General features: G+C 35.6%; 1 protein-coding gene across 3 annotated transcripts in view; it reads left to right on the top strand.

Moving 5' to 3' along the window:
- The window catches only part of LOC149807082 (nuclear pore complex protein Nup155-like), a 149411-nt gene that overhangs the window by 112414 nt on the left and 12718 nt on the right, over positions 1-24279 (top strand). For all 3 annotated transcript variants that reach the window (XM_089961670.1, XM_089961656.1, XM_089961662.1), the window contains exons 29-33: positions 1021-1125; positions 2395-2549; positions 4545-4674; positions 17143-17256; positions 19039-19159. In XM_089961670.1, coding sequence (XP_089817796.1) covers positions 1021-1125; positions 2395-2549; positions 4545-4674; positions 17143-17256; positions 19039-19159 — 625 coding nt within the window. The remainder of the gene's footprint in view (positions 1-1020; positions 1126-2394; positions 2550-4544; positions 4675-17142; positions 17257-19038; positions 19160-24279) is intronic.

Genomic DNA, 24279 nt, shown 5'->3' with positions numbered 1-24279 from the left:
TTATCATTTGCAACTACCTGGTATTGTTTATTATTTGCAACTACCTGGTATTGTTTATCATTTGCAACTACCTGGTATTGTTTATCATTTGCAACTACCTGCTGATTTCAGCTCAGGCTTATTCATTCTGGATTTTTTATTATTCATTAAGCCTACAAGGAATAATGAAACAGGCCTTTCTTATCCCAAAATTTTACCTTGTATCACCTATTTCAGCAGCATTACTATGGGGGCATTACTGTGATACCAGCACCTGCAATGTACTGTAACGGGCTGGAGACAGCTGATCTGTTAAATAGTTTGTATCATAATCGGTTATGACTCCTTAAAACTAAGAATAGATACCTTTCTTTAACATAATAGGTTAGTTTTAAGGAGTCATAACCTATTATGCTACAGAAAGGTATCTATTCTTAGTTTTAAGGAGTCATAACCTATTATGCTACAGAAAGGTATCTATTCTTAGTTTTAAGGATTCATAACCTATTATGCTACAGCAAAGTATCTATTCTTAGTTTCATCCGTTGTATATATTGTGTTATTTACAGTTACTCGTGCAAAATAAATAACTTTTTTAATTAAAATGCGAAAATTTCATGAAGATGATTCCAAATTTCTACACACTAACAGCCATGTTTGATGATATGAGCAATATATTGAACTTTAATTTACCATATGTAATTGAACTTTTTTTAGTCCAGCAAATAATAGCTTATTATTTTGCTATTTCTATAAGAAAAAAGATGAGATCCACACCTTGTTTGGCATTACAAGTGGATTCTTATGTTACCCATGCATGCTAAAGCAAGGGAGCAGTGTACTACACAGCTCTGTTGTGAATTTTATCAATATTATCATGAATGGGTCTGTTATAGAGAAATACTTTGTCAGAATTAAGCTGGTTTGTCTGATAGTTATTACAGTGGGTTTTTTTTCGTCCATTCTGTACTAAGTAGTAATTATTTTGATGAGGGAATGACTTGATAATTAATACTGTGATTGTGTTTTTGTTTTTTTTAGAAGAATCAAGTGTTCAAGCTAGCCCTAAAGTCTGATGATGAGCTGTTTCATGTGTCACTCTATGAGTGGCTCTTTGGTCTGAATGCTACAGATATGTTGTTAGAGGTAATGCAACTTTGTTTATCAGCACAGGAAATGTTGTTAGAGATAATATAACTTTGTTTATCAGCACAGGAAATGTTGTTAGAGGTAATATAACTTTGTTTATCAGCACAGGAAATGTTGCTAGAGATAGTACAACTTTGTTTATCAGCAAAGGAAAAGTTGCTTGAAGTAATGAAACATTACTTTATTTATCAGCACAAGATAATATAATGCATTTGATCCTATATATGTTTTTTATTCTTCAAGTATTGTATTGTATAGCTGATGATTTTGAGAATGTAAAGATGAGAAATGGCAGAAAATGCTGGTTTTTCGTGATTTGTTATATTTTAGTATTTACAGATCTGGAGAGGTTATGATATCTGAACATTTAAAATTTATTCAGGATTTATTTTCACAATCTCTCTTTTAGACTGTTAAATGACAATAACAAAAAATTCACTGTGTAAGATGCCAGCTATATGGGTCAGTTTGATAAGTTTATAGAATAGAGGGTTCAGGATATTGATGTTATTAAGAAAAGTCTTGTGGATTAAATTGTTTAACTGTATTATTTTAAAAAAAACTTGTGTGGGCTTAGTGTAAATTTATGAATTTACAGTGCATAAAATATTGGAATGATTCTGCCTTTATTTTCCAGTTTTGATTCCCATGTAATCACAGAGTATGTGCCAAATAAAAAATATCCACTCTGCATAACACACTTACCTTGGTGTTTTTCATTAGAAGGCTATGATCTTTAACTAGTCCATATTTAATTCATTTTTGCCATATATGCTCACTTATAAGTCAAGCCTAACTGCAAACTACACAGACCCTAATCTACTATGACACATTTTGCTGGTAGATCTGTGTCTTAGCAGTTTGTTAGGAGCAGTTAGTAGAGCATACAGAATAGACGGATCTGCTTTTGTGTTATATGATGGCAGATCATGGTGTATTGACTCAACTTTTGTACACAAGAATATGTTACTTATTCAGTTATTACGTTATGGACGTTTGTTACCAAAGAACCATCTCTGCTTTTTTATTTATTGGCTGTTATTTTTGGTATACATTTCACAAAGTCTGGCACAGTGAAAAAGTCACCAGCCTATAAATTGTTTGTTTGATTTCAGATTGCTTGGACTTGTAATTGTGGGAAATGTATTTAAATTGTAATATTTATCAGTAATCATCCTTAATCCAGAGTTTAAAATAGGAACAGTATTGTGTTGGATTAATGACTGTAGACTATATCTTGATGTCTGAGCTTGTTCATTATTACAGATTCAATCTCCATTCTTGGAACCCTACCTGAAGAGACGAGCGGGATATCAGGTGGGTGACACAGCAACACTAGATCTCCTGTGGAAATATTATGAGAAAAATCAGAACTTTGGTGCAGCTGCAAGAATCCTGTCTAGACTTGCAGAAAGACATAGGTAGGCATTGCATGTAAGCTGTTCTTTCACTTTATCATTGTGAAAAATAAAAATAGATGTCGAGAAAGAAAGCTGTCCTTTTTTTAGATGCCAACCATTGCAATTTCAGAGGAAACTTTTATATTTTTAACCTCATATAATACTGTTATGATCACTTTTGTCAGATTCTGATTTTCTGGTTGGAGAAAATGTTGTTCAGGCAAGTCACAACTTTACCTCTAATAAATCAAGGTCACTGAAATGCTTACCATGTCTGATTGTAATTCATTTGCGACAGCATACCTGGGCACTTTTATTACAACAATAACTGAATATTTAGTAATAAAAAATCATGTGATTTTATTCATCTGAGAAAATTTGAGAACTTGAAACAAAAGATGACTGATTAGGATTTTATCCAGATGTGTAATTAAGAAATTCAAAATACGCAATGCATCAACACTGGATGAATAAGATGCCATTGCAGTCTTTTCTCAATTGACTTCAATGTGGCACATATTGGGAAAGAGGACTGTTGGAAGCACATTTTAAACCAAAAATCACTTTGTATCTATAAGGTGTAATGTTAAAAAACAGTGCGATGTATTCCTCATGTCATGTTGAGAGACTGTTTTTTTTTTTAAATGCTGATATTGTGATGTCACACCTTGAGTGGCCTGAATACGATCAAATCTATGAAAGCATTTCAATTATATTGATTTTAAAATATTTTGATTTGTGATATTTTGCATTCTTTATTAGTATGCAGCCACTATTTTTGCACACAACAAAACAGTGTTTCATATTATGCAGGGTATGAGGAGCTGATACCTGTGCATAAGATCATACAGACACTTACATATACAGTTATGGGTAGTTACCCTGATTTCCTATTGCCATCTCTGGATACTTTTGAACTTACATAACTGAATGTCATAATAACATCATTTGCTTTTAATACTGTAGTGAATAATTTCCAGCTGTTTAACTCTTCTTATTGTTTTTGCTTATGCATATTCATTTATGAAACGGCCCTGAGATCGTACAAATCTTGAGCTTGAGACTAAGATTTCTACTCAACCAATCACAAGGAACTTTTTTTCTGTAATATCATTTTTCACTGGCTAGTAAGGAATCAAGAAGTAGGTGATAGTGACCTATTTGTATGCTCCTATTTGCTATGCTTTGTTTTTGGGAATGCATCAAGAGTGCAAGCAAGATACAAGAGTGCAAGCAAGATACAGCACTCTAAAGAATTCTTATTTATCTGATTGATTTGGGTGAAAGAATTCTTGCACAAGCACTTCTGTTTTTGTAATACCAACATTTACCACACAACTCTAAATGATTAGATCTTTACATTACTACATCATCAGTATCACATCACTCAAAACCTCAGAGGTGTTGAATAGGTGTAAATTCTGGATATATTAGATGCAAGATGATGTAATTGTGACTTCTGTCTTCTGTTAAATAACAATGAAAAGAGGTTTCAATTTTTTTTAAAAAAATGCAATAATCACTTGAAAAGTGTTGAAATGGAAAATTTTAAACTCATCAAGAAGTGTATAAATCAGCAATTTACTGTACGCTGGCCTCACAGACTTTCTGTCTAATAATTTGATGTGAGCTTAATAATTGTGTCATTGCAAGAAAAAATCTCTCACCAGCATACAGTTTTCATAGAGTGTCTGATAAAAGGAATCAGAGTTCTTTATCCTGTGTAATCCAATTAAATTTTAAATACTCATTCAACTTTTGGTTTATATAGTGTTGGTGACAGAGCAATGTTTCCTACTCTTTGTAATGCCCATACACGAGTATAAATGTTTAGCTAACATAATGCTAAGAAGATTAAACTATAAATATTTCTTTGCTTTTGGATTGCTTTGACCCTCCACCATATAAAAATATCCATTGTTTACAAAGGTGAATACTCCAACATTTTATTAGCAACGCTCATTAATAAGATGGAAATAGCATGATGCACAGTTTGATAAACATCTCCTCCTTCAGTACTGATGTAGACCTTCAGGAGAGAATGGAGTACCTGTCCCGTGCCATCATGTGTGCCAAGAGCTCCACATCTCATATGAGCTCAGCTGCTGAGGGTGAATTCCTGCACGAACTGGAAGACAAAATGGAGGTACAGTACATAGATGCTATTTGTTTTCTGTGGATAAATGTAAGCATTGCACCCATTATTAAGTTGATGGTGGGCAGACAAACTATTTAATGTATGCTCCCACCAGCACATTTTCACTGCCAGGGTTCCAATAAAATTTAATTGGGACCCAGGGAAGGCAATTTAAATGTGGAGTAGTCACCCATAGATGCAATTAAAAGATTTTTATACCTGTCATATGAACTCATGGAGTAACAATTTTACCCTGGCATATATTTTTTCAAAATGTGCCTTCCCTGAACAGTCCTCTAACAATCAGCATGATTTTTGTTGTTGTTGTGGGGTTTAATGCCATTTTTCAGCACATGATAGGCTATATATGGCAGCCAGTATTAATGGTGGAGGAAGAACCCAGGAAAACCCCAGAAAGAACCACTGACCCACGAGAAGCTACTGGCAAGCTTTCTCACATACCCACATTGGCTGAATTCGAGACTTGAACCGATGCAGACAGAGGTGAGATGGCAGTGATCCGTAATGGAGAGTGCTTTAGATCACTCGGCCACTCGGGGGCCCTGCATGATTTTTGTGTTAAATCTCAAAGCATTTCTTCACAATAGAGAATGTCACAATAGATCTTACTTTACACTAACTCAATGAAACTAGTTTAATGATTTCTATCTTTTGGCAAGCAAAAGTTTGAGATGATTCAACAAATTGTATAAATTCCATTTGAAATTATAAAACAAATGTAAAATTCTAATTTCATATTGAGCAAATGTTTTCAACAAGTGTTGTGCAAATTGCATTGATTTAGCTACGAGTTAGACAGGGTGTTGCTAACATTACCTATATCATGTTGCATAGTATAACATAACATTTAAGACATTAACACATCACAAATTACAAACTGATTAAAATTAGTCAGTCCATTGTTTTATCATAGACATCATCACAGCTGTCATGTTAGATATTGGTATTCCTTCATCTGAGGAGGTGGTTACCTGGTATTTACTGCAATAGTCCAACTTATTTCAGTACCTCAGAAATTCAAAACAAGCTGATTCATGTCTTTTTGAAAAATGTTCACTGTAAAAAGATTTTTCTTCTTGAAATAAGTAGCTCCATAATTTCTTAGGAGAGCTACTACTACCTCAGAAATCCATCCCTACCAGGATAAAATGTATTAGCTTACAAAGCTGAAAGTTATCTGCCCACCTAGGTGGCAGTTAGAGTGATCTGCCCTTGATACAGAGATTGGCACAAGATTCTGTGAATACTCAAGTTACTACTTCTGCTTATGCCGAGTAACATGTTCTCAAGAGACAAGCCATGGAATCATTTTACATGCATTTTTGAAGTTCTCCACCTTAAAGCAAGTTGGTGGATTGTTCTTTTTTAAGGGAAGTATACTCCATCTATAAATTTCTAAATTAATGTTCTTTTTTTCTTGAATGACAGTTTCTGGCTTTTCAGTGTCATGACTTCACAAACCTCACACATTTAGATGCCCTTGATACATATCTACATGGGTCGCAATTACATCCCATCACATAACTGTAGCTGCATTTAACTATGTACATTTCTGGTGTATGATATAGAAAGCTCATATAATATTGCTGTATGATTTCCACTACAGTTGGATATATATTTAGTGGTCTGTATTAATCTAGTCTTAGTGTCCTCTTTGGTGTTACATGTGTAACGCTCTACTGATTTTACCTATATAGGCCATCACTTGGCCTTTCCTACATGTAACATTGTCTTATAATTGATTTTATAGTGTCCACTTCATAAGTATCAGTATTGAAATGTTAGTACATTTTATGTGAATGTATGGTGTGTACAATAGAAAACTCACTTGTTTCGCTATATAGTTGCCACCACAGTCAGATACGTACAGTTGTCTATGCAGTTTTGTCATAGCATCTACTTCATAGTTACTATAAGCAACATTTTGGTAATTTTACATGTACAGGCAGTCAGTTAATCTTTCCTACAGGTAACTTTTATTAGAATTCATAGTTTGGTATCTACTGCATAAGTATTGATAATGATGTTGCATTAATCTACCTGTAGGGGCTGCCATGTGCACCCTTTTACAGGTAAGTATCATAATGTGTAGCTCAGCACTGGCTCATAAAGCAGGCTGTATCCTGCACTACACCTTTATATATTGTCTGCTCTATTTTTACAGGTAAGTATCATAGTGTGTAGCTCAGCACTGGCTCATAAAGCAGGATGTATCCTGCACTACACCTTTATATATTGTCTGCTCTATTTTTTATTACAGACAGATAATCACTCTACTTTACTCCTGTTGTAAATCTAAAAATACATGTTAGGCTTGCATATTTATGAAAAGAAGTCAATAGGTGACAGTACTGAGGGTGCTAAAGGTGAATGCTGCTTATAGGTGCACTCTGAAGGATGAGAACATCAGTTTGCACCCTAGGTTTGACACCATATAACTGGCTGGGAAGTGCAACAGCAAGCAAACAGTCTCAGTTGTCATCTTGCATATCAGAATTATGGACCAGCTATATGTATCAATATCCCATACCCCCATCCCAATTTCAAATACTGGACAATGTCATGCCAGCAAAGATGGCCCTGTTTTGTCATGTCCAGACCATATACCTCTGATCATAATGGATCATGACCACAATTGATCATAAAGTATCAGTCACCAGAAAAATGATCTTTGTTTAGTTATAAGCAACCAGGTTATACATGCACTTTCATGGGTTAGTCTAACCTGGATAGTGCTGTTGGGCACTCTGTTTGATGCCCAGCTTGGAGCCTCTATATCCTATAAATGCTGTTTCAATTTGTTCTTAAGCCTTTGCCACTCAAAGGGAGCTTCTACTTGGCAACAGCTTGGAAGTCACCATATCCAACTGAGGACATTGTGTGAATTGTGTGAGCCACCATCCTCAACATCTCAAACTACTTTGCAGGTAGCACAAGAGATGTGAGCCTCAACACCTTTATCCAAAGATGACAAAACTGACTCAAAGTTCTCTCACCGTTATCAAACAATATTTGATGCACAAAGACTCTATAGGCTTCAACTGAAGAAGTTTTCATGCAATCAGCAACCAGAGTTCTATCTTTCTCCCTCTACAACAAATGCCTGGTCTAAAATTCCAGTTTCAGTTGATTATTGATTCAAAAGGACAGATTCATTTTCAAATTACTTCCACAGTCTGGCAGAATTAGTGACATTATGAGCTGCTTATATTGTAAATTACAAAACCCAAGTGTCAACCAAGCAAAGATGCCTTCCTCGAACTTTAGTTGGTAGCTTGACTGCTTTTGTGACTTGAGTGGTGTGAGCATCTGCCTCAGATGTGATACGTCACAGGTTTGAACCCCGGCTGAATCATGCAAAAGACTTACAAAATGGTACTAGCATATGCCTTTTTTGGTTCTCAGCATTAAGAGGTTAGTGTTAGGATTGGTCAGCCTGGTGTCAGGAGAATTTTACTGGGTGGGACTTTATGCTACATGTCTGTGGCATGATGCTTCAGTGCTAGGCATCACTATAAACTGCCACACTGCAGACAGCGATATGACTGAATTTTTTTTGAAGCCATGTTAGTAATCCAAATCACACACACATTTAGCTGGCATTTCACACCACTTTTCCATTTGGATACCTCAGCAGTAGACATTTCAGGTTTGGGGATGACAACACCATCCTCTGCAGACCTGCCAACTCTTTGCCATAAGTCTTATGAAAATTACCCTTAAAATACAGACTTACGGCATCCTATTAAAAACTTCGGAAAAATGATCATTGCTGAAAACTCCAGATAATTGGTTCATCCGTGTTTTATTTGGATTCGGGTTTCATCTTAGAATTAGTGAAATTTTACAGCAGTACCCCAGACACTTTAAACTGCACCTATTTGTTCATGCGAGGCATCTGCATGATCACACTATTGATTATAGAATTTTTTTAAATGGCGTCCAGAAAGTGATACATGTTTAAGATGAAAGGAAAATAAGTTTTTGAAAAGTATTAATAATCAACACAGAAGAATAAAAAGGAGTATTCAGATTCTTGTGAATAAAAGCTGGAAAAGACACAGTTTGTTTATTGGACATCAGATGCCAATTTGAGTATATCTCGTGGTGGGTGATATGATTGCTGTCATCATGTGAAATGGAAAAGAATTTCCAACGAATCATGTCAAGTTGAGAGATAGCAACAAGCCATTGAGCTGCATAGGGATTGGAACTAGAGTTTGTGCAACTGTACTAGTGGTAAATAAAGTCTGTGTATACTTTACAAACTTTTCAGTTGAGCAAAAATTCAACTGTCTTACTGAGATGGACTCGTCAGAGTTGGCAGGTCTGCCTCCACACACATGGATTTGAAGACTTGAAATGAAAAACAGCAGTTGGTGCACGACATCATGGCCATGGGCTCTATGTTGGACCTAATATCTTTGGTGATCTTTCAACATGCCAAACATAGCATGTCTTCTCCCACCCTCAGTCCAACAGGACATGCATAGGAGTCTGTTTCCAGAGTGACCCCAGTCTTTAACGTAGCTGCCCAATATACTCTGACCAATGCCATTACATCAGATACTTACAACTAGCAAAACGAGATACAGTGTTCTTTACCTCCACCTTTCTTATGACCATCATAAGGCCAAGCTATGCTTGCAACCTTTATCATCTAATTTCATTAATGGTCACAATGCTGCAACGACCTGTGGACCTGACAAGTGGTTTCCAAGGGACCCATTATCACTTTCAGTGCACCTCCTCCTTTGTCCAGGGTTCCTTCAGCTACAAATGCAGCACTCATTGCTCTGTCACTGACCTAAACACATTAAATTCATTCAAGCTCCATTAGTTCATGGTGAAAGCACCACTGTGGGTTCTAAATGCCATCCAGGAGGGAGACTACACAATCAATGTGGACTTGGAAGATCTTGTCCCCATTCACATGACTTTCAGGAAGTTCCAGCAATTTGCCTACAAAACATCATTTACCAGTCAGGGCACTCCCAATTTGAATTGACACAAGTCCCTGGAGTTTTAGCCAGTTGATGGACAAGGAAATGGTTAATGTCCAGACCACTTCGATGACATGACAGCAACATCAACTATCTGGACTAAATTCTAGTAAATAATCAGGAGAGTCATATCTTTGATCAAGTCATGATATCCCTTGTTACTTTTCTTCCAACCATGGTTTCCTTGTCAACAAGGACAAATCCAACCTTGTATGATCTCAACATTTTGTTCATCTAAGTATGGAGTTCAACATTCTGGTAAACAGAGTGTCTTTCTCAGGAATGACCATTGAAAATCAGCACATTGATGGCTTTATTGCTTACATGGGCTGATCTACCCACCAAGGAATTCCTTCACCTAGAGGGTTTGCTCATTGTGACAGAAGACCTCTTAGTCCTCTTAGTGACTGCTTATTTGTGCACCCATTTTGTTCAGACTTGGCTCATTGAACCACATTTGGTCTGCACAAATGTGAGGTTCCATCTCAGAACAAGGAGCAACCTCATTTGGACACATTTGATATCTCTCTTCAGTACAACCTCCAGAAATCATAATCTGTATGGATATGAGCTGAGAGGGCTGGGTAACACACCACCTTCCACCATTCCAGGAAGCCAGTAAAGTATGGCTCCCTTAGGATTGTCATTTACATATCAACATTCTTTGGATGAAAGTCATTTCAAGAGCTTTTTATTGGTTGCAAGATGATCTGCATGGGAAGGGAGATCTAATTCTGTCTTACAATTCCTCTGTGGTGATGGCAAAGTGGGACCAAGTCCCCAGACCTTTGATTCTTGCTTGGGATATTTCTGAAGTGGCACTGTTACATGTTTAGGCTAGAATAAACAGTAACACAAGAAAGAGTGAAAACAACAAGCTTTGAAAAAATATTATATATTTATTTCCCTGGAAAAATACTGTAAAAATGAAAAAATATGAAAACTTACGGTTTCCAGAATCAAAGCTAAAAATAATACAAGAATAATTCACGATTAAAATTCGTGAAGTCCTAATATCGAAATGTTCTAATGATTCCAAGTTCGAGTCTCATCTAAGATTCCAAGATGGAAGGTGATCATGTATGCTGTAGCCTGTACTGTGTTGATGTCTACAGTTCCTTGTAGAAACATAAAAATTAATCCTCCATTCTTGGAAATCCAAAATTATTTTTCAAGAAAAGTCCTTGTTCAAGAGTTCTGTATGATAACAATAATATTTCCAGAGAAACAAATTGATCTTCTAGAGTCCAAATAACCTGAAGAAAAATTAACATATAACTCAAAAACTCAAAACATCAATACTTCAATACTGGTCACAACAGAAGAAAACAACTTGACATCAAGTGTTTAAAAGCCCGGACTCTGAGATCTCTCTTTCTAAAAATCACTATTATTACTAAGTATTTCGCAGTTTCGGAAATGCCTAATTGCGAAATAGAGGATGACGTGATCATGTTTACATGTAAAAGTCACATAGTTCCTGTATGTCCTTGATAAGAACCAATCATTTTACTCCTAGAAAAAAGTTGTTTACTTGACCCTCAGTCAAGGCCAGGAACTAAGTCAAAAATAGAAACAAGTGTTTCTATTATTAGATATCTAAGGAAAACTCAGGTCAAACTGAATTTTCTGAAAAATATCAAATTCCTAACAAACAAAATTACATTACATTGACATGTAAAGAAAATAAAAAGACTCCAAAACCCACAAACAATCAAATCAAATCAAAAACAACTTAAATCAAATATAAATTAAATCAAATATATGTAACAGCATCTTGAATGACAAATCTACACCCAAGTTCATTATATTCCGGATCAACTAAATGTATCATTGGATTCATTGCCTTGGAAGAATCAGCTAATACAAACAAAGGTCTCTTCTTCCCTTGACCTTACTCAGATGTGTGCCTGATGAAATCAACCAATGGGGAACCTATTCATAACAAGTTAGAATGCAAAACTTCCAACCTTTGTCTCATCAGTCCCAGGTCAGGAGGCCTTGGCAGTATGTGCTCTTTCTTTAGAGTGGAACAGCCTGTGTGCATATGCCCACCCTCCAACACCTCTGATTCCAAAGATGATACAGAAGGCAAGAGAGTCAGAGGGTTGCTTCATCCTGAATTGCTCCACTCAGATGGGAATAAATGTAGATCTATGTCATCCATCTTGCAACAGAAATCTCCAGGAAAATTGAGATATTCCCCATCTGCTCAAGCAGCTATGATGGCAGCTGTTTCAACCAGCCCAGAGTTACTGATCCTGAATGTTTGGATCATATTAAGCAAGCCTTCAGGAACAAACAGTTCTCACATCCAGTGGTGGAGAAATTGATCAAGCAAGATGGCTGTCCACTGTAAAAGTGTATGAAGGCAAATGGAAATCTTCACGCATTGGTGTGCCCAAGAAGACATTATACCACTGCAGGCATCAATACCTCAAATAACTAATTTCCTACTGGCTTTATGACGAGTAACAGTTAATACCAAATCACCAAGGCTACCATTCCATGATAACTAAAACCCTGCATCATCATGGAAGAGAGAATACCAGACAACACATAGACTTATCCAGTGTTCTGTCCAGTTTTGATTATACAAAGTCTACGTTTCCATGATAGCTGACACCCGGCATCATCATGTAAGAGAGGATATCAGTCAACACAGACCTATCGAGTGTTCTGTCCAGTTTTGATTATACTCATCCAAATAGGTTCACTTTTTGCACAGAGCAGAATTTATCGTGGGTAGTAACCTGGCTGAAAAGGACACCATTTGAATCACTCACAACAGCCTCCCTGGTTCCCTCTTGTATAAGAACTGCTTCCTCACTTAATTGGTGAAAAATGTGCAGAATCAGCAAAATAATGCTTTATCAGTAGACTAGAATTACATACAGTTCCAAAATGATGGGTCAATATCACTCATGATGGCACCTGCTGTCAACGCCAAGAACAGGTTCCCATTCATGGGGAATCATACTTTTGTGATAAAATTCCTGTAGATTCTGGATACTTAAACTGATGATCATATACAGGACCCAGTTTAGTTGCTAAGGGGATGTATCTTTAAAACAGATTTGTACTAAAATATATTTCATGAATAATATGTAACTGATCAAAGTACACATAGGCTCTTCCAGCCTCTCTGCAGTTATATCCATATATAGAGCATGCTTTCCACTTAGCAGTAATTGAAGTATTCATGGAATTTGGCACCAATCTCTGTATAATGGGGAGATTACTATTAGGTGGGGCCCTAGGATGCCAAGTTGCCTAAGGCACTTGCCTTTGCAGATCTCTAACATCTCACCTCATTCTGCATTGGTTTGAGTCTCAGACTCATTCATTGTGGGTATGTCATAAAGCTTGCCAGTAGTTTCACATGGGTTGTTTGTTCTTCTTAAGGGTTTTCCTGCATTCTTCCTCCACGAAAATATACTAGCCACCATGTATAACCTATCATTAGCTGAAAATTGACATTGAACCTATAATAACAATGACAATAACCATGTAGTGGTCAGGTAACCTGTAGCATTTTAGCTTAAAAGTTTTAGCTTGGATGGCTGGATTTACGAGGTACGAGTAGTTCTTTTAAGGTATTATCAATCAGTAAGTAGTGTTGAAGAAACGTACAGTGAGACCCCACAAAAGCATGATGGTCAGGGAACACAGAGCAGGACTGTGCTATGTACCATACCATGCTTTAAGCAACCAAGTCAGTTAACTGAAGGAAATGATGCATGCTTATACCCTTGGCTGTACAAAATGGTGGGGTAGTAGGAATGGGTGCAAAATGACATGCTTCATTCTCACAGTTAACATCTTAAATCAATTCATATTAAATGAGGAATAGTAAAAACAGGCATATTTAGTATTTTACTTGATTCAGAGACCCATGCATTGGTACATATACAGGATGTTCATGTCAGTAGCATCATTATAGTAAAATGTAACAACATGTTTATTCACAAACCAATCTCATTGCATCCGTAAGAGTAAATCCATAATAATTCCATCATAAATATGCACAGAGAAGTATACTATTTAGTCATTTTATCATCAAGTGTATGAATTCAGTGCACACACAGAATTGGAAAAATTACATTTGGAAACATGAAGCACATGTATGGTTCTATAGGTTTGCATGTCTCTAGGGTTATTAAGAAATATCTCTACTGCTAGAATTTTATCTGCTGCAAATCGGAATTAGAAAAAGTAATTTGAGAGCTAAACCCTGTTTTTGAACTAGAAGCATGCTGAGATATAAATTAAATATGTAACAGTAATTTACTTCATTGTTTTTAAAAAACAATCAATTTTCTGCTGCTTCTCGCTACTAAATTGCGCTTGTTTAACATCAAACTTAGTACGGGGATTCAAGCTTCTTGTTTCCGTGTACCATTATCTGTTGTAAAAACCCACGAATTAACACTTTCACACCTATTTGCTTTAATGACTGCAGCAAGAATGGTTGTTGATGACCAGTGAAATAATTTTTTTAAGGAATGGACAATATTATTCATCAGTCAGTTGATTGCATAGCGACTGACAAGACCACTATGCCATGGGTGCTTATTGCTGGTTTTCATTTTTCTAATTTTCTAAAATGTTTCATAAATAACTGCCCCATGATTTCAACAACCTTTAGCTGAGAGGTTGAATTTGATGATTAGCAATTACTGAATTCATTGATTTATAAATTTGCTTCAGAATCTTTTTTCAACCACTGCATAGTTTGATAATTAATTGTGTATGCCATGTTTTCTCATACATCCATTGGCATTTATTTGAACAGTAATAGTACTGAGAATTCATTGAAGACAAATACAGAGAAGTCTTAATGTCATTACTGCTCAGTAATATTTGTGCTTACCAGCTTTTTACTGAGCTGATGTCTTTCAAAAATAAACTTTGATCAACGTGCAGTGATTATTGACACAACTGAAATGAACATTTACAAATAAAAATGTTTAATATCATTATTCATGTCCAGAAAGATGCAATGATAAGACACTTTATTCTTCAAAAATACAACACATCTTGCCACATTATGAAATCAAAATCTTATTTATTTTGGCACAAAACTTTGCAGTACTTGAAGATAGTGGTGAAATTATTTAAAAATTTCGGGAACCATGCCACAAGTGTGCTACACCCAAATTCATGCTATAACAAATGTGCTCTATAGGGATTCTCTGCATTTTATTAGAAAAAATTGGTTTGAAATTTATTTTAGCTGATTTAGAATTAGTAAGGTTAACATATTTACACAACATTGTTGTGGAAGTTTATTTACATTAAATTGTAGGCAAAGTGTGAGTAAGCTTGCTAGAAATGGTACTTTATCCCACATGGTAAAATTATAGATTATTTTTTTTCAGGCTGTTTTGTTGAATTTGCAGGTTTTCTTTTTAAAACATATCTGGACTGAAGAGTGTTTTAATGAAGAATTATCTGCTTTTGAAGCTGTAGTATGAAAAAAAATTTCAGAATTGTTTATTTTAAAAAATGATGAGATTAAGGAGTTCTGTGTAGTATACATTTGAATGGCAAACCTTAATGCTTGTGTCACTCTTCATGTAGGTTTCAACAATAATGCATTTTCTGTTTTGATATTTGTGTAGTAGAGGTGTTTTGATGTTTGTGTAGTAGAGATGTTTAGATGTTTGTGTAGTAGACCACTATGTTTTGATATTTGTGTAGTAGATGTGTTTTGATGTTTATGTAGTAGAGGTGTTTTGATATTTGTGTAGTAGAGGTGTTTAGATGTTTGTGTAGTAGAGGTGTTATGATGTTTGTGTAGTAGAGGTGTTGTGATATTTGTGTAGTAGAGGTATTTTGATATTTGTGTAGTAGAGGTGTTTTGATGTTTGTGTAGTTTTAATGTTTGTGTAGTAGAGGTGTTTTGATGTTTGTGTAGTATAGATGTTTTGTGCACTGAAGTAGAGGTATTTTATATTTATAGGTTACTGCATTTGTATGGGAAAATATGAACAAGTTTTTTGGATGGAAATACTGCATGATCTTGGGAGTGCAGTATATCCATCCGACAAAACGAGTTCATATTTTCCCATACAGATGCAGTAACCTTTTTATATATGCTAATTTTCTTATTCTACCTAAGGCTTAATTATGTAAACAAAAATACACTACAAGAAACAAAGTAACTCAATGTATGCTGTATTCCAAACTAAATACACAAGTGCAGATTCATCATTACACAGTAACAACATTATTAATGTGCACATAATTCTGCCCAGAAACATTTGAACTTAGTCATGCACTAGACATAACTTTATAAAGTAAATGGTGTTTTGGTCTACTTATAATTGAAATTTGGAGTCATATTGTGAAAATTGCAATAACTTTTCCATTTGATCTGGAACAAATAGATTTTGGTATTTTTGTCGTTTCTATGAAAATTTGTGATTATGGACTAGATTCATCTGTACCAGTTCTACATGAAGTACATCAGATTTCAGTGCCAACGGTGCAGCATGTTGACATCTGCAAGTGTGTTTCTGTTTGTCATTGAATGTTTGAAATCATAGTGTTTGAAAATTATGAAGTCTTTCAATTTCAATTGACAAAAAGACTCTATGAAATATAATGCTTATTTCATTCTGAGTGCTGTTTGGAGGATGTAATTGCACTTGGAAAATAGTCGAAATTACAGTACAATTTCAAAATATATAATCAAGCTTGAGAACCCATGACATGGCTCATGTAATTTGAATTTGCAGAATTAAGAAAGTACATTTTGAGGAAATTCAGGATGAAAAACTATAAGTCTATTTTTAGCCATTCTTATTACCAGCTAAAAAAGACAGTTTATGCCTTGTCACTTGCATGTAATTTGTAGGGATCCAGCAATTTTGTGAAATCTGGCATCTATTGCCTGTCTAAATCCGAAACATTGTATAAAAAAAGTTAACGTGAAATGTGCCAAAGCAGCTGGTTTGTGGCAGTCCACGTAACATCTACTTTAGTTCATTCAGAAACAAATTTAATCAACCAAAACAAAGTGCCTACTACGTAAGTTTACATGATTTATTTACAAAGTACTTATCATACAGCCATCGCTGCACATTTCTAATATCGCGTTCACTTGGCTGCTTCATTGAAAGTCGTTATCGTAAAATATTGCACGATTCTGACTGTAAAGTTAACTGAGAAAAAATGTGCATATAATAAGTTTCATTATAGTTAATTTGTTGAATATTTTTGGATAGGATAAAAATGTCATCATATTATTATTCTTTTATAATAGTTACAAAACCTGCTCATTTTCAAGTGAAAATTGATGAACTTTTCTAGACTTATTGCTGTGACTAAAAGTAAGTGAAGTTTCTCAGTTTTGACAATATCAGAAGAAAACAGTAATTATAGTTACAATTCTAGTTTAAATGGACAGCTTCCCATTTTAAATCAGTTGTCTTGATTTCTTCTCCAGGTGGCTCGGCTACAGATGCAGGTACAGAGGACACTGTCTAAGGAGAGTGTACACAGGCATGACATACAGGAGGCCCTCTCCAGGCTAGACTTTGACCTTATGGATATCAGTATGGTATGTCATTTGTTTGTTATAGCAGCAATGCATAGGCAAGAAATTGGGTTCACTTTTCCAGTAGTGTTGTTATTGGCATCTTCATTAGGTTGTTGCATTTAGTTCAGTTTATCAGACACTGTTCTATGTACAGTCATGAAATTTAAAGAATGTCTTGGAAGATACTATTCGCAATGGGCATAAATCAGTCAAAGTGACATACTGTTCATGTTCAAGCAAGAGTTATGAAACAACAGGTATAATTCATCTTAGTACTATTTGCCATGGACAAAAGGAAATCATTGTGACCTACTTTTCATAACCCATTTTTTATGTTAACTGTTTGCATTTGGGTCAGTTTATCTGACACTGGCATGTAGAGTCATGAAATGTGATGGATATATTCAGCTTGGAGAGTACTACTTGCTGTGTTCAAAAATAGGTCACCAAGTGTGATTCCATCAGTTCAACAGGTACTTCAAGTGTCTGTTGTGGAGTAAGAGCATAAAGGTTTGTGCCAGAATGCAATCCAAGCAAAGCTGCTGTGCAGGCTTAGTGTTGACACGCTTGATAAGCTTATGAGAGTAAATCTTGTTGATATAAAAGACTTTAATGCTGGAAATCAGGTACAAGAAGGGAAATCTTCAAAGCAAAGAGATTGTTTATTCCAAACTGGTGAACTTTACGGGTGTGGAATTACTGTAGCGCATATGTGGCAACATCATGATTGTTGATAGCGAAATACATTTTGAAAAAAAAAAAAAAAATAAACATTGTATTGAAATCTGTAGCAAATCATAGGGGTAAACTTGTGGCTTGCTGCCACCACCCAATCAGACCTATGGAGTTGTTGATTTTTTTTAGTGAATATATATTTCAAGCTGTAGATTGTATAAGTATGTCAAAATTTCTGGTTGCACTTGAAAAAATTTCAGGATCCTTGTCAAAGTCAAGGTCTTTAACACATTAACCCCTAGCGACTACTTAACGGGGCAGGAGGTAGTAGCCTACTGCCGAGCTCTGTAGTATCATGGTCATGCATGATACACAAAAGTGGGTGGTATTATAGAAAGGTGGACAGATGTAGCTCAACAATGAGACCAGATAATCTGGAATATCTAGTTGTACTACAAAATACAGATAAAAAAAACTCATTTTTTGGACCCGACTTTTTTTTACCCAAAATTCACCCGTGGTCGGAATCTGATTTTGTGTCTAGATTTTAGACTTTTTGGTCTCAGATCTAAGGCAAACCGGTATGAACTGCAAACAGACAGATGAGCCTTTGCAAAAAGTAGGATAAGATGGGCATTTGGAATAAAGAGTGGTCTCCATACAAAAATAATGGCTCCGTTTAGCAAAAAAAAAAAAAAGAACTCCAATTTTTACCCTTCTGCTCATGCGCGAGTCAAATAGCCAATGAAAAATTATATTTCTAACAACTAGACAGTATGTTATTGAAAGATGACCGGGGATTTGGTGTTTTCGAGTCTATTCAGAAATAGCTTTCAAAATGTGTTTCCTACTCAATTTTCAGGAAAAAATGGCAAAAAGCTCCAGGGGTTAATGTGTTAAAAGTTCATGGTCATAACAAGTAATAATAGACATCAGTAGCCTGTTTCTTTATCCAGGCTGTGACTTTTTAAAAACCCTACAGATAATGTGATGAAACTTTAACCAGGCTCACACCTTTTCACTCAACACTCAAATCTTTAGCTCAGAGGTCAGAGTCATTAGTATGGGAAAGGTCATAAGATAAATGTGTCATTGTTGCTGTACTCTTGCTTTTATTTTTTTCTTCAGCTATATGAGGATTTTGCAGTGCGGTTTGACCTGTCAGAATGTCAGCTGGCAATTGTTCATTGTGCTGGAGTGTATGACAGTGCCCTGGTGGAAAATCTCTGGCAACATATCATTGATAAAGGTCAGTGCTTGTTCCGTAATTAGTAATTTGTGTGTGTAATATCATTATCTTGAGCATTTTGAAGGATTAACTTTATATGTAGAATAAGATTTTTGAGAGGCAATCAAATTACTTACATGAATTGCCTTGATGGGAGTAGCCATTTTTAAGACAGCTATGAAGTTTACTGGTTTTAGTTGTACTTTTTCATGATCAGGCTGTCAATAACTTTTAATTTCAGAAGGTGCAAGTTTGCCCTGGATGATATTCACAGTTTATTTTTAAAAGAAATAATTTTTTAGTTGAAGTCTTTTATCATTTTTTTCTTTGCATGCTTTTCAAAGTAGTATTATACTGTTCACAAAATTGGTGTCATCATCAAAAACCATATATAAATATATGCTACTCCATTGCATGTCAGTAATTTTTGTCATCCATGCAACAATTTGGAGTGGGGTTCATGGTACCTATCCACAGAGGAGGGGTTAAGGGGTTAGCTTTGTACATACATGTACATTATTTGTACATTTTTGAGTAAGTAATTGCATTTAGCTGTTTCTTTGTTCCCTGTATACATACTGTTATACATAGAATCGTTAATCTTGCTGAGGGCATGCATCTTGATGGCTACTACACCTTCATCACAAAAGTAGGTTACTATACCTCATAATTGATGCATCATTTGTATTTAATTTTGTTTGCAGTTTACTTCTCAAGCATTATTTTTGCTATAGAAACATCAGGCTAGACGGTTGTAAGTAGTACCTCATCCTTACAAGTAAAGAAGGTCACTGTGACCTAAATTTCTCAATTTGCTGTCATAGGTTAAGTTTATGTGTTTAGTTCATCATGCCTACTGTTATACCTGGAATCATGAAACATTGGGATATATCCTTACGAAAACTACACCCATATGATACAAGAATGTCAATGTGACCCATATTTCATGCATTACTAACTTTGGTTACATTATTTGCTTAACTTCATACTTTAATCAACATTAAACTAGATTATTGTGTACATCTTGAGTAGAACCAAGCCTGTAAAACAAATGAATGCCAAGGTGACCTACATTCCACTGGCTTAATAATAATAGTAATTCTTTATTTCACTTGGGTAGCTCAATTAGGATACAGATGTATCTAGTCCCCCTTGAAGCCCTCAGCTATATTCTAACAGTCTACATGTATATACCTAAGAAAGCATTTAGAACACAGTAAATCACAACATTAACAAATGGACAATGAAGTGATTTGACTTTACTTTATTCGGAACATATGGGTCGTATTGAAATAAAAAATATAGATTAGAAAAGACAAAACAGTTGGAATAGAAACAGGAATTTTGCAAAAATATAATGATGTAGAAATCAATCAAAATCGAGCTTTAAATATTTGAGGTATTTTGCTTTAAAACTTTAAGCAGACATGATTGATCTAACTGACATGGGCAGTGAATCCCATATCATATCTTTGTTTCAGAATATTTAAAACTACATTTAAATTGCTCAGTATTAGGTTTTGGTAATTGCAAGAGGTTATTACCATACATTTCTTTTTGTTTCATTTATAATCCTTTATTTTATTTTGACCGCATCACAGTATTTCTTATATCAGAGTCTAGCTAAGCTTCTAATATAATTACATCACTATGTGAAACTGTGATAGTAGCATCATCTGCAAAAAAGTTTGTGTTTGTGTGCTGTATTCATAGTGGATGGTCATTTACGAAACTAAGAAATGACAATCGGTCTAAAATAGACACATAGAGAACACTGTGATTAATTTTCATTGAACTCTTAAACATTTCCAATAGATATTTTTATACTCCTTTTACATAACTAGGATGAAAACCAGTTTTAGTCATTAGCATTTAACTTCGATAATAAACATTATGATCGATTTAATCAAATTCCTTCTTGAATTCTAGATATAATCCACATATTGGGTTGAGTTTCTGCAGCCAGCATTCTGTGAGTTTTGTTAATGCAGTTTGGCATCAATGACCCTTGTGAAAACCATGATTGCTCTTTGTGAAAGAGTGAGAATGTTCTTAGACTCACTTAGTAGTCAGTTTCTCATTGATTTTTGATAGTACAGTAGTCCCCCTCTTGAACGGCCCCCCTGACCAGCGGCCACCCGCTCCTTACGGCCAGAATCCGTTGGCACCGACGAGTTTGTGTTCAAAAGTACCCCTCGCGAAAGGCCACCCGGCTAACGCGACCAGCGGCCAGCATATTAGTGCAAAATCATAAAATTTACCCCTCACAAGCGGCTGCATTTTATTTGAATATGTATCCAGAACCAGTATTGTATTCATAACGTGTGTTAAGTAATCCGATTTCTGTTTCCTGATGTCAGGTTTTCGTTACTGAAAGAAGTGTTGAGTAAAGTACATTTACCACTAAGGTTAATATTATATCATTTACGCCTCACGAGAAGCCAAATTTATTCCATAAAAACCGAGAAAGACTCAAATTTTAATCCATACAAAAGGGTACGTACATGTAATCCAATTAGCCTTACTGCTGTGTTATCATAAGATGTCCGGTTTAGTCACTCTGATAATTGTTAAGAATACAATTATAGAACAATAGTAACAGATGAGAAGTGGCAGTATCGATGTACAATACCCAAGTCAGCAGGAAAATGGTTTAATAGCCTTTATGGCTTCCCTTAGTAAGATGTTGAGCTTGTTCACTTTGGTAATCAGTGGCTATTACTACTGACAATAATTGTCAAAATTACGAATCCTAGTAGCCGCGAGGTCAAATCTGCGTGATGTTAATGGTACATATCAAAGCCGTTTTGGCTTCTCTCACCTAGTTTCAAGAAATGTATAAAAACAATAGGGTACCAGACTGCGACTAACAAATCACGTGACAAGATCACTTCCTTTAAAAACACACAGCAATTTGTTTAGATGCATACAAAATTGTTTTATCAGTATTGTAGTTGGCAACATGAATAGCTTACTGCAAAAAGATCAACATGTCATCGAGGAAAATAAAAATTCTCAGTTTAGAGGAGAACCTGAAAGTAATTCAACTGACGAGGATGGGGGGGTCGTCGAGGATCCTTGCAGAAAACTAATGTCGGGAAGACTCAGATAAACAATATCGTGAAAGATAATGAAACAATTCTGCAGAAGTGGAAAGGTGAAATGGACGGAGAAAGGAAGATTATTTGAGCCAGGAGACGTTTGTATCCTGATTTGAAAGACAAGAAAAAGCAAAAATTTTGTCGGTTGAACTGGGATATGACGACTTTACCGCAAGTAATGGATGGTTGCACAGATTTCAAGTGCGACACAATATCAAGTGTTCTGTCATTAGCGGCGAATCAGCTGATGTTGATAATGAAGTTGTTGAAGATTGGAACAAAAGACTAAACGATATATGCAGGGGATATGACAGCAAGGATATTTTTAATGTGATGAGACAGGTTTGTTTTTTAGACTGTTACCAACAAAGTGACGTGATGTGAACTGTAACATAATTAAAAAGACAGTTTTAAAACTGTATCAATGGTTATTCATAGCATTCTTTTGCAAATGATGACAAAGTTTGTTTTACATTTATTTCACATCATGCATGTGATTTTTTAATTAAAATATTAAATATTTAAAATTAAATGTACTTGTGACTTTTTTCATATGTATTTACTATTCGCATTTGTTATCCCCCTCTGGAAAGGCCACCCGCATTATAAGGCCACTTCCCTGCTGCATTAGGGGTGGCCTTATAAGAGGGGGACTACTGTATAGGGAGAATAAAAATAGGTCCATAGTTTCCTGAGTCCTTCTTGGAGCCTTTTTTTTTTTTGTAATGGGGTCACTTTTGCTTGTTTCAATGTATCTGGCAAAACACCAGACGATATTCCTATTGACATGATAAGCTATAGATTGTTGAGTGAATTTTTAACATTTAGCATCATAAGGGTTCAGTATACGTAATATTCACTTACGTTGACTCAAAAAATTCAGTTGAAGGTCAGTTGGAACTTAGCATTTACATAAATGAGAAGCTTTATGCGATCAGTGGTGTCTGTGTTCTCACTGGCATAATGATTTGTTACGTTCATGAAATAGTTGCTGAGGATGAATCTTCACTGTGGACTACTTGGGCTGGAAAAGAATTTTGAGCTGAGGACAAAATTATTTTAGATACTGCCATAATGTGCTTGTACTGGTATCACTCCCAACAGCTTAAATTTAATAGTTGTTCTTAGCTTTATGTATTAGGCTGCTTGATATGTATCGTCATTGTTGAACTTAACTGTAGGCTGCTTGATATGTATCGTCATTGTTGAACTTAGCTGTATGTATTAGGCTGCTTGATACGTATCGTCATTGTTGAAAGTTCTTCCAGTCCTCGAGTCTTTGAAATTTCTCTCATATTTTACACGCACAATCAGTTAGACAAGCATCAGTTTCTTCCAAAGCATATTAGCTGCATGAATTTGGTTGGCCATGGTTGACTTTTGATAGCAGCTACTCAATGAATTTGGTTAACCATGGTTTACATTTGATGGCTTTTACTGTTTCAGTTTGGTTGGCCATGGCTGACTTTTTTGGCATTTACTGTATGAATTTGGGTGGTCATGGTTAACTTTTGATGGGATTTGAATGTTACTATTGCACATTATTCTTGTATTAGATGTGAAAATACATTTGCATGTGGCCAGGCCTCTGTGGCAGTGGGTAAGTGTACCTGTCTTGGCAGTACACTGTCATGTGCAGTTCACATCAGCAATGAAACTAACACCATAATTGGTAAAGCAATTGTGGCCTTGGCAGCTGCAAATGTGTGGGAGCACAGAGGGATCAGTCTGCAAATAAAATGTATAGTCTACAAAGCGATTGTGCTGCCAACCTGGTTGTATGCTTGCAAAACCTAGGCAGTGTACAGATAACATGCCAAGAAAATTAATCATTTTCACATGCCTAAGGAAACTGATGAGGATAAGATGGCACGACAAGGTCCCATACACTTATGTTCTCAGATGATCAGGTATTCCAAGCATCTGCACTCTGCTGATGAAATCACAGTTGAGATGGGCAGGCCATGTCACCAGGATGTCAGACTACCTAAGATATTCTACAGTCAGCTAAAGCAGGGAAAGAGATATCAGGGTGGTCAG

The sequence above is a fragment of the Sinohyriopsis cumingii genome, chromosome 1 (genome assembly GCF_028554795.1).
Source record: "Sinohyriopsis cumingii isolate HCF-2022 chromosome 1, ASM2855479v2, whole genome shotgun sequence".
NCBI lineage: Eukaryota > Metazoa > Mollusca > Bivalvia > Unionida > Unionidae > Sinohyriopsis > Sinohyriopsis cumingii.
This window is presented reverse-complemented; position numbering and strand designations above follow the sequence as displayed.